Source organism: Pimephales promelas, chromosome 13 (assembly GCF_988280905.1).
Source record: "Pimephales promelas chromosome 13, fPimPro1.hap1.1, whole genome shotgun sequence".
Lineage (NCBI taxonomy): Eukaryota > Metazoa > Chordata > Actinopteri > Cypriniformes > Leuciscidae > Pimephales > Pimephales promelas.
The window spans coordinates 11,724,633-11,736,616 of NC_142781.1; the positions used below are offsets into that span (position 1 = coordinate 11,724,633).

General features: G+C 36.7%; 1 protein-coding gene across 1 annotated transcript in view; it reads left to right on the plus strand.

Moving 5' to 3' along the window:
• The window catches only part of enpp1 (ectonucleotide pyrophosphatase/phosphodiesterase 1), a 72,239-nt gene that overhangs the window by 18,384 nt on the left and 41,871 nt on the right, over positions 1 to 11,984 (plus strand). Inside the window, exons 7-13 of the mRNA XM_039692640.2 lie at positions 1,532 to 1,611; positions 1,864 to 1,983; positions 5,171 to 5,280; positions 5,765 to 5,830; positions 6,078 to 6,150; positions 6,445 to 6,553; positions 10,117 to 10,248. Coding sequence (XP_039548574.2) covers positions 1,532 to 1,611; positions 1,864 to 1,983; positions 5,171 to 5,280; positions 5,765 to 5,830; positions 6,078 to 6,150; positions 6,445 to 6,553; positions 10,117 to 10,248 — 690 coding nt within the window. The remainder of the gene's footprint in view (positions 1 to 1,531; positions 1,612 to 1,863; positions 1,984 to 5,170; positions 5,281 to 5,764; positions 5,831 to 6,077; positions 6,151 to 6,444; positions 6,554 to 10,116; positions 10,249 to 11,984) is intronic.

The window sequence follows — 11,984 nt, forward strand, 5'->3', positions numbered from 1 at the left end:
GGGTCAATTTGACCCCAGGCTCTTTTAGCTGTATAATAAAACAGAAGAAATATTAAAATGTCACACATATTTGTTTTGGTTGTTATATTGAGGTCATTATAACATGTTATAATTTGAATTTATAATGTTCAATGTAATTTTACTTAATCAATATCATTTTCAAAAAACGTCCCTCTGTTTTAGGGCTCTAACCAAACATAACCATATCTGTAGTATTGCGAGAACTACTAGTAGTTCACATGACATGTGACATAATTCTCAAGAGAACTAATAATTCTTTCCTGTGCATTTGGGAGGGGAAAACATCATTTTTGTGAGAACTTTGATGTTTCCCGTGCCATGGGGGAGGAGAAAACATAATTTTTGTGAGATTGACCCCAAACATAACTCGTGTTACTATCCTTGATAAAATAAATAGTTTTTTCTTTCCAAATGTTATAGATTACAAAAATCTATACTTAGAAATAGTATAAAACAAACAAAACACCAGATGTATTTATAATTTTCCAATTTTATGTTGATTTGTAAATTTGTCCATAGTCGGGCAATGGGTATTCTGGATGTGTAAGGGGTAAGGTGGAGTTAGGTGGGGTTAGGTGGGGTGGGGAGGGGGGTGGGTGGGTGGATGTCAACTTAAAATGTTACTTAAGTAGTCAACAAAGACATAAATTAACTGAGACAAACCTTTGTAAAAAAAAAATAAACATATTGTGGAGGTTTAAATTAAACCCCAGAGGTCAAATTGACCCCAGAGGGTAAAAAGTGTTATCAGATTTGAGGGTAACAGGAGGGTTAATAGTGTATTGTCCGGAAGGACAATACATCTGTGATTTCATACATAAATCGCCAGGCCTGTGTCAGATGTAATTTTTTTGGAACGGGGTATCTATTTTTATAAATTCATCTCTTTTTTTTTTCTATGGGGTGTAGATGTACTAGATGTAAATATCTTTTGTGTAAAATATCTTATTCAGGACAATACTAAATAAAAAATAACATGCATTTTTGTATGGTCCCTCTTATTTTGATAAAATTATTAACATTTTGCAGATTCTGCAAGCTGTAAGTAAACTTTTGAGCACAACTGTATATTATCTCATATCTCAAACATCTACTGAACATTGTGGTAATAAAAACATTACAGTACTTATCATTTTCATCCAATTAATCCACAATTTTGGCACAAATAACTCAATTGGTCTATTAAAACCAACAGAAACATCTTCACATGGATAAATTGTCATACTGTGCTGTGGTTAATCTAAACCAGTGGTTCTCAACTCGTTTTAACTCCAAGGACCCCCATTGTCCACAACAACATTCCCCATTCCCAATGTCCCCATGTAGACCATTTTTTAGTGTTGTTTATTAGGCTTATTAGGCTACCTCACATAGTGTGTGTCTTATTTTAAATCATATTAAGTCATGTTAAAACCCCTTTGGAAGTTTGAGGACCCCCTGGTTGATAACCACTGGTTTACATGAACTAGTACACCCGTGTTTGAGGTAATGCCATGGTTTGTTTCCTCAGAGAAATGTGGAACCTCCACGCCATACATGCGACCTGCGTATCCCACTAAGACCTTCCCAAACCATTACACTATAGTGACAGTAAGTGACAGGTAGACATTAATCCACAATTTTTCTTGAAGAACTTTATGCATCAAAATGTAATGACGGTTCTTATTGCTTTCTGTAGTAGATATTATATATGTTTGATTTGAATCACTTTCCTATCATGACTATCAAGTTACTGTCAGTTCTGTTGGTTGCTTACAGACCAGACAAGTTCATTTTATTTGCTCATCCTGATTTGTAATGAGTGAAATACGGCTTTTTTAATGAAGCATTTTTCGTTTGCAGGGTCTATATCCAGAATCACATGGAATTGTGGACAATAAGATGTATGATGTCACCCGTAACGCCTCTTTCAGTTTGAAAGCCGATGAGAAATTCCACCCCTCGTGGTACCAGGGTGAACCAGTGAGTATATGCACACAGATAAAACTGAAAAATAGATAGGCACGGATTTAACTCTATACATAAAGCTGAATATATTTTATATCCAACATTATTTGTATACGTTGCTGGGTAGTAACTGATTATATGTCATCTGGAGTATGTAATCAGATTCCAAAAATGAGGTATTTGCAATTAGATTATTAACCTCTGGTTTCACAGACAATGCCCTAGTCTCATAATAAAATGCATGTTTGTGATAAATGTTGAGATATTGTTAAGATATGTCAGAGCTATGGCTCTGATATATCTTAAAATATGTCAGAGCCGTTGTTTTGTCTCAAGATTCACACTATTTATGTTTCTTTTCCAAGGAACGTTTATAAAAGCCACTTAAATGTCCTAATTGAACTAAGGCCTAATCCTGGTTTATTCTAAGCCCTGTCTGTGAAACCAGGCCATTATGCTATAAAATGCTCATAATCAGACTACAGTTACATTTTTATTGATTACTTTATTTATTAATATTCACAAAATGATAGGAAATTATTCATCAATTATTGATTCACCTTTCTAAAACAGCTTATGCTTATGTATTCGGGAAGTCTTCCAGCTTTGTGAACTTGCAAGAGTTAGAGGCCACACAGCATAACAAATAAAAAATTTCATTTTTGCATTATTTTAATCGTTTTAAAATGTTACATTTTTATAGTTTAATTAATTATTATCCTTTCATCAACTTACATGCTCTGCAGTTCCTCCGCAAACCCCAGTTTTGGGACCCTGGCATAATGTGATGTTTAATGCACTTCATTTTGTTAATGACACATTTTCAACAACTCTGTTTTATTATATCACTATAGTACACTTTTATCCTATTAAAATCTATGTGATAAACATGTTAAGGCTAAAAGAAAGGTCAAAAGTAATCTAAAAGTAATCAAAAAAGTAGTCAGATAATATTGTGCATTATCAGTGTTGGGTGTAACTAATTACTAAGTAATTGGTTACTGTAATTTAATTACTTTTCCTTTGAAAATGTAAAGTAAGGGATTACTCTTCATTTATCTGTAATTTAATTACAGTTACTTCTGATGTAATTGAGGTAAATACTGTGTACAGATCAATCCGATCTCATAGCGATTCGTATGCATTTTATGAGGTGTCTAAATCGTATGACCACACTCGTACAAATTCGTATGAATTATTGTACAAATAAAATATGTATGAAAAAAGTGTGAAATGTCATGAGATCAGACATAAAACAATAGTGGGTTTAACATCAAAATGTATTGTCTGATGTTAAAAAGTATGTTTTTATAATGTAACCTTCTCCACCTTGGTCAGTTTAAGGATAATTCATGCAATTTATAGTATTTATTTGAAAGAATTAAAACAGATTCATGTCTATCCTTGTATTATTCAGCTGGTTGAGATTGATACATGGGATTTTTAAAGTAATTAGTAATTAAAAGTAATTAAATACTTTTTAGAGAGAGTAATTAGTACAGTAATCTAATTACACTGTTAAAGAGGTAATTAGTAACTAGTAATTAATTACTTTTTTAGAGTAACTTACCCAACACTGTGCATTATGCCGTTTTATTACAGTCGAAGTAGATTGGTCTCTCATAGTCGATAGTACCAATCGGTACGCCTGATTACGTCAAACGTGACCAAACTGAAAGGGAACCCAATGCAAAATAATAGCGCTTTTCCACTGCATGATACGGTACGGTATGGCTCGCTTTAAATGGTACCTGGTTTGTTGAGGTTCCAAGCGTACCGTAACCAGTACTGAAATATGACGTGAAACACTGAAGATCACTGATTGGTCAGACAGAATCGACATCTACCAGCGTCATTGTATTTGCGGCCAATAGACGTCGACACGGGAAACCAAACCCGGTACTGAGCCGTACCGAGCAGTGGAAAAGTGCCATAAGGATTTCAGTTGTGGGTACGTCACAATTGGGCTTGGCCTGTGACCATCCTAATTCTCCAATAGCACATCCTTTCAAATTCCTGTTTCATGACCCATAATTGAGCCTCGGTAGGCACTGCTTGAAGAGTCCTGATGTTCTTTTCACTGTTACAAAGTGATCACACTCAAGATACAAAGTGAAACTTTCTTAAAGCTCTTGAGGCAGAGATGATCCAAATGATCCTGTATGAGTGTGTGGGATAAGAGGAAAGTCACACCCATCCCCTGTTACCTCATCATCATCATTATCTTAAGAGTTCACCAAGATAGCTGTTTGAGGGTAATGAAGGGTGGAGCACAGATGTGAAAGCAAACATGAAGCAAATGGTAAAAAGAAAAACATCCTGGTTGCTTCCGGCCAGAGCTTCCTTTAACTCTTCACTGGGAACTCTTCGTTTTTGTGCTGGACTTTCAGCTACGCGCCTTTGTTTTGCCCCGTCCATGGTGCTGAAATGTGTACAATGGAGGGGTTCTACAGGAGATCTAGAGATTTGCTTGATCAGTGGCAGAAGTGTTGCCATTTGAGACTAAATAACTAATGGTGTCCAATGTTCACATTCAGTGGTAGCCTGTGTTACCTTGAAGACTGGGTTAGAATCCATCTTATATGTTGCCTTGTACAGTAATTACATAATACAATATAATTACCCGACTATATAACTGCGAGACTACTATATAATTGATTTTTTTTTCCCCTCCCATGTCATATTTCTGTTCCATCACCATGTTTCTTTAGGGGCTGTTTCCTTTACGAACAGTATTCGGCTTCGGAGACATCCAGTAGCGACCATTTTTAGTTTTTACTACTTGAACTGTGAATGAATGAAGCTGCATTTCCAGTCCCTAAAACTAAAACCATAAAAACATTTTCATTACTTGGAAAAAAAAAAAAAAAGAAAATTTAAAAATTTAATTAAAATTAAATTTTTGTTATTTTATTATAAAGTTTATTAAAATTGTTGTTCAAAATGTTAACGAAAGCTATATTATATCACTTATATTAAAAACACTGCCTCAACATGAATCTTAAGTTAATTTACGAGTAACACTCACTGTAATGTTACTCTTGCTGCAAGTAGCTAATAATATGACATCATTTGCCTCACTTTTTTTTTACTTTAAGTTGACTTTAATTTTTTTATTCTTAGAGGTGTTTTTTTTAATTATCTTTTCTGTGCTTTATCTTTGGTCAGCATTCTCATTTAGTTTTCCTGTGATTGTTTTTAGGTTTGGCTCACAGCGATGAGAAACAAACTAAAAACGTCAACTTTCTTCTGGCCTGGATCCGATGTGAAAGTCAACGGAAAATACCCAGATTTCTTTGTGAAGTATGACAGGTGGGTATTTACATTAATACCACATTGTTATTTACTGGATTTTAACGTTTTAAAAGCACAACACATTAGACTTGTGAGGACTGACTGTAATTCACGTACAGTAAAACACTCGGAATCTAGAGCCGCACTTCATATTTCAGTATATTTAAAAGCTTTTGAACCCTTTGAAGCTGGTTCATTCATTACACTCCATGAAGTCTTCTGATGAACTCAGGGCTAGAAGATATCAGGGTTTTTAGTAACAGCCATCAATTAGAAAATAATGTTCAGATAATTTAAATAATGGGCATCAAGATATGAACTATAATGGACTGCATTTATATTGTCCGCTTTCAACAGACCCATGGCCACCAAAGTGCTTTACATATTGCCTCACATTCACCCATTCATACACTGAAATATATAAATATATTAATATCTGTTTTCTGTTCTGAACTCTCCAAGAGCAAAGCTATACTGTTTTTCTTTTTGTTTTGTTTTTAAGGAACATTCCCTTTGAACAGAGGATTGCAAAAATCTTTGAATGGTTGCATTTACCTGAAGGAGAAAGGTAATGCGATGTGTTTCCATCATCTTTTGGTGATTTTGTTTTAAATTAGGCCAACTGGTTAAGTTTGTTCTGCATAGACTGTAAAAACATGCAATTCTTAGCATAAAGAGCTATTTCTGCCTTACTTAACCCTTAAACGTGTTTTTTGTTGACATGCAATTTTGTGTTTAGGTGATGATTTCAATCAAATCAGTTAATTTAGATGTCATTTGTAGTTTTGTTTTTCAGTGTGTATATTCTGTTTTAGGCCAGATTTTTACACCTTGTACTTTGAAGAGCCTGATGCTGCGGGTCATCGACATGGACCAATGAGCAGCCAGGTACACTGAAGACAAACCACATGTGCAAAACATTTATGAACTTCAATTTCTTCCATTTATTTTGGGGGAAAATGTCTGATTTAGGATATGAAACATTAAATGAACACAGTCATTGTTACTTTTTTTGCAATGATTGATATAACATCAATGTTTGTCTCTCTTGACTGCAAAGAAAAAAAAAACATAAAAGGCAGCATTTTATGTAATTTGGTGTTAGCACTCTTAAACACTGTAGATAATTGGCATGCTAGTGAAATGTTTTCATTCAAAATTGTGATTGATGTTTTGTTTCAGGTAATTGAGGCTTTGCTGAATGTTGACAAACTTATTGGGCAGTTGATGGATGGCCTCAAGCAAAGACATTTGGACAAATGTGTCAACCTGGTTCTGCTGTCTGACCACGGTAAGTACTGTGATAGTTTATTGTGTTTATCATGCATAAATTGCATTTTGTGTTTTTGTGTGTGTTTGTATATTAACAAACAGTTATGCTAATAGTTATCACTGGCTGTAATTTGTGAGCAAGTTTAGCCATCTGGTAACACTTTATTTTGTTGATCCCATTTAGTCATTCTGTTATACGTTTGACATAACTCTCATCAGAGAGTTAAGGGGGTTTCACACTGGAGGAACATTTACATAGTTCCTATAACTATTGGCAGAAGTAAGTTTGGCTTTTTGGCGTGTTCACACCAGAGGAACTGGGAACGAGTTTAATTATAGGAATGGCTTTTGGGGGGACTAAATTAGCTCCGACTTCAGAGTAGGGTCTAAACCAGCACAACCTGCACTACCAGTGACGTAAGTCTATGTTGATTGGCTGAACACATGCCATACGAAACAGCACCCACCATTTTTAAAAAGCCATGTAAATACACAGTTTTCATATCTTTATGCCACAAAACGTCTCGGGTTACGTATGTAACCATTGTTCCCTTAGAAAGGGAATGAGACACTGCGTCAATGACGTCACTATGGGAACGTCCGACAACATAGCACGTCTGAATTTATAAATGAAATCTAATCCAATCCTATTGCCGTTGCGTGATGTCGTAGCATGTGACGGCATATACGGATGTGTGCAAATGCACGGCGGCACACAGAAAAGCCAGCTTTGCTATAAAGCAAGTCGTTCCAGGCGGGGTGAGGCGCGGCGAACCGACGTAGTGTCTCGTTCCCTGTACATACGTAACCCGAGACGTTCCCTTTCGAGGGAATTCGAACTGTGTCGATGACGACTGTGTATACGAGACCCACTATGCCACAATGAACCCACCTGTCCCAGTGTGAAGCTGTCTCCAGGCACAACTAGGACGAGAGCACTCATGCGCTGGGTGTGGATGGAAAATCCAGACTGTAAAATCTCATGAATGTGTATGGAGTGGCCCAGCCAGCCGCTTCACATATATTATGGATAGGTGCACCTGACAGGAGGGCTTTTTGTAGGATGCCATGCCTCTAGTAGAGTGAGCCCTCACGGCCATAGGTGAAGGGAAATTGCGCACCTGATAGGCCCGGGAAATAGTCTGAACGATCCAGTTCAGTTCAGGATCTCCTCAGTACCTGGAGCTTGCTCCTCGGAGCATTTACGTCCGGAGGTCTTTACAGTGGAGGAACGCGGACCAGTTGCTGGTGTGTTTCGTGTTCCCCAGGAAAGGGCTCCCCGCCTCCAAGCAAACCATCAGCAACTGGTACGTTTTGGTAAATACCTGAAAATTGTTTGTGCCTGTGTCCAAATATATATTGACCTGACTTTATATAGCAGCTCTGGAGAAAACCGTGATGTCATTGATTAGCTCAGTTCAGTTCTCATATAATGGTGTCAATACTGGCAGATCAGTAATATTGTTGAATATTAAATGTGCCCAACTAAACAAGCCATAAGCCAAAGGCGACAGTGGTAAGGAACCAAAACTCATCAGGTGGCAGAATTGGGAAAATGATTTTGGGAGAAACCAGGCTTAGTTGGGGTTTTAGGTCAGAAGTCAGATTGGATCAGAACATTCAGAATATTTTTCGAGTTCCATCTGGTTGAAGATCGGAGTCATCACCCCAGTATGGAGACGAGTTTGTTGAGGATCACTGTCGATGAGGCCTTCTCAGGCGAGAGTCTAGTCAACACAATCTCTGCTGACACTTCAGGGATGTGTTGTGGTCATGTCTAGGTGCAGGTCCTCCATCAGGTCTGGATACGGCCTGGATCCAGCTGACTTCAGTAAACCTCGGGATAAACAGGAAGACCAACATTAGCGAAGATGCTATTCTTCTTATGATGTAAAGAGGACATTGAGTGTTATAGGAAGTGTTTCCGGCTGACCTAGTTTATGCTGCCTAATAATCCTTTAACTGATTTGAATAATAGAAATGTATAATGTTCTATGTGTATGCCAGGTTGAAGAGATTTATAGTCTAGATTTAAACTGACAGAGTGTGTCTGCTTCTCGAAAAATGCTAGACTGTTCCAAAGTTCAGGTGCTAAATAGAAAAAGGATCTACCGGCAGCAGTTGATATTGAAATTCTAGGTATTATCAACTAGACAGATTTTTGAGATCACAGTAGACGTGAAGGACTATAATGCGCTAAGAGCTCGCTCAAGTACTGGGGAGCTAAACCATTTAATGCTTTGTAAGTAATCAGCAATATTTTAAAAATGTATTCGATATTTAATAGGTACAGTGTACTGTAGCCAATGCAGTGTTGAACCGGGCTAATATGGTCATACTTCCTGGTTCTAGTAAGCCGTTTTGGACCAACTGGACTTTGTTTATTAAACGTGCAGGGCAACCACCCATAAGAGCATTACAGTTGTCTAGCCTTGAGGTCATGAACGCATGAACTAACTGTTCCGCATTTGTCATTGAGAGCATATGTTGTAATTTACAGATGCTAAAAAAAATGGCTTTCAAAAATCACTCCTATATGCGTACCGTTAATTTTGTGAATTTCGTCGGGGCGCGAAGAAATATAGAGCTATATTTCGAAATATAGAGTATCATCAGCATAACAGTGAAAACTAATCCAATGCTTCCTAATGATATTTGGTAAGGATAGTATGTAAAGAGTGAAAAGCAACGGTCCTAGCACTGAGCCTTGTGGTACACCATACTGAACTTGAGATCGAAATGACATCTCTTCATTAACTGCTACAAACAGATAACGGTCAGGTAATATGATTTAAACCATGCTAGTGCAATATTCCACTAATGACGCCAACTTAATTTTTGAGTCTGTTCAAAAGAATGTTGTGGTCGATAGTGTCCAATGCATCACTAAGATCCAGTAACACTAACAGAGAACTTTATCTAAAATTAAATTGCAAAACAGAAAAAAATAAAGCTAATAGTACCTCAATGATGCTATAATATCACTGGTTCCCACCTAACTGGGTGGGCACAGAAGTTATCAAAGCAGTGACATCTGTTTGACGTGTGTCTCCATTTGAGATTGGGGCAAATTAAAGGCGTGTGGGATTGCACGTGTCTCCTGCCCTTCAAGTACGCTAGCATGCTAATTTTGACTCTTGTGTTTTTCATTTTCTGTACCGCTCTGCCTTTTTGGTTGGAGTGATTGTGAATGCATATTGAGGTTGTATATTTTTATGTGCTGCTCTTCAGTTGCATCACTGGTGTTTAATTAGTACTCGCTCAAGAATATAATGAGAGAAGTGGTGGTTTTGCTGTAAGCCTTTACTGTCAGTGAATTAGACGCTTACTTTGACACTAAAGTGAGAGAGAAAAAGAGTTGAATGTTATAATACTTGAGTGAATACATTAAGTTTGGCAAAATGTTTTATAACAATAATTCTCCCATAACTTTACTGTATTTACTCACACTTTCTTTTTGTGATTTGCCTTGACCTGGGGGTGAATAAATCATGAATTAATGAACCAAATTTAATTGCAACCTGTGAAATCTAAGTTCATTTTGAATGATTCTGTCCATCTCTGTGTCTATAAAACATGCAGGGATGGAAGAAGCATCGTGTAAGAAAGCTGCATACGTCTCCGATTATCTGGATAACACTGATGACATCACTGTCATCCAGGGCCCTGCGGCGAGAGTCCGGCCCAGACGTTTGCCTGATGAGTTCTTCTCCTGTAAGCTGATAGATTTCTCATACCACATGTTTACCACATCCTTGCTGTTTTGAGTGTTTCTTCAACTAATTACTTTGTTGCAGCAGTTGATTATTAATTTTTAATTACATCTTGCAGGTTTGCAGTATAAAGGTCACAATATAACTTATTCATTATATTTTGCTATTTTTCATATTCCACATGACTTAATTAAAAACTATGATAATCTAAATACATTATATAATCATAAATAACTTGTATAACATTATATAATTTTTATATAAAGTGTTTTTCATTTTACACAATTTGCGAGTTGTGGTGTAATTTCCAATATGACCAACAATTTTGTCCCTAATAAAGTTTTAGCAATTTTTAACACTATACTGTATAAGTTGGTGTTGTTTACCAGTGTCATCAAAGAACCTGAAAGAAATAAAAACAAAAACAACAATCTGCAAGAATGCATTAAATTGATCTGACGCGACAGTAAAAAAAAAAAACAACAAAAAAACATTTCATTAAAGTATCCTGAAAAAAAAAAAATCACATTTTCTACAACAATTATTTAGCAGAACATCTGTTTTCAACATGGGTGGTAATAATTGTAAAGAATCTCGGCTTAAGTTTATAGCTCAATTTGAATTCAGGGGAAAAATATTCCAAAATCAATGATCTGGATCAGCAACTTATAGAATATTCGTTAAACCGAGTTTCTCACATGAATTAAATCACCCAACGAGGGGTGTGTCACAACACACGCCTGCTTCAGGTATATATGACGAAATTAAACACAACGAATTATGATTAATTTGGAACATATATTTCCCACAGATCGGGGCTGTTCTTTAAAACAACAAGGATTACACAGTTTTCTCAGTCAGCGCGCCAGCGTGCGGATCTGTAAAACTATCAATCACTTGATCTGTTTAGCTTAATTTTCTGACAATGTTTTGTGCACTCAACAAAATCAGATTGTAGCGTTAGGATCTAATATTAAAGAGGCTTTGTTATGTGATTAATACAAACAATGGCAAAGAATGTATAAATGAGTTTAATAAAAACACACGACTAAGTTACACTACAAAAATCACACGATATATGTATGTACACAAAATGAAAGTGAAACTAAAAAGGAAACAAGGGAAAATGGGAATACAAAGAGAAGTACAGTTACTAGCACAGCTTTAAACCTTCAGAGACAACCACAGGATTATATCTTGAGTTTCAAATTTGATGGAACAAATTGCTATTCAGACCTTTGTATGCTGGAAGCGTGCGGTTGTCCGTGAGGCTGGAGACAGGTTCCTTTGTTCTCCCCACGTGGGTGTGCGTCGCGGGAGTTCAAAACGAGTTCGTGCTGGATGGTGTCTTCTTGTTGGAGAGGACACACGTACGAACTGTAACTGGCTATTCGCAAAAGTAAACGAAGTAAAAATAACGAAAACTGATAACTTTAAAAAGCTTCAGAAGACGCCGAGAGTGTCCAAGGAATTCCGGAAAGAGTTCAAGAGTCTAAGCTTAAGAGTAAGAACAATAGCAATCAGGTAAGAGAGCTAAGAAATTAGGAGACATAAGAGTTAAGATACAATAAGAGAGCGATGATTCCGTGGCGAGAGTTTTTCAAGGGTGTTTTGGGACCCCCCTAACCCTCGGATGGCCAATGAGCGTCACACAACTGAAGGAGCGCGCGCCCACTTGATTAACATATCACGTTGTTAATCTTGGTTCTTAAGACAAAGGAAAAGTTCTGCTAACTT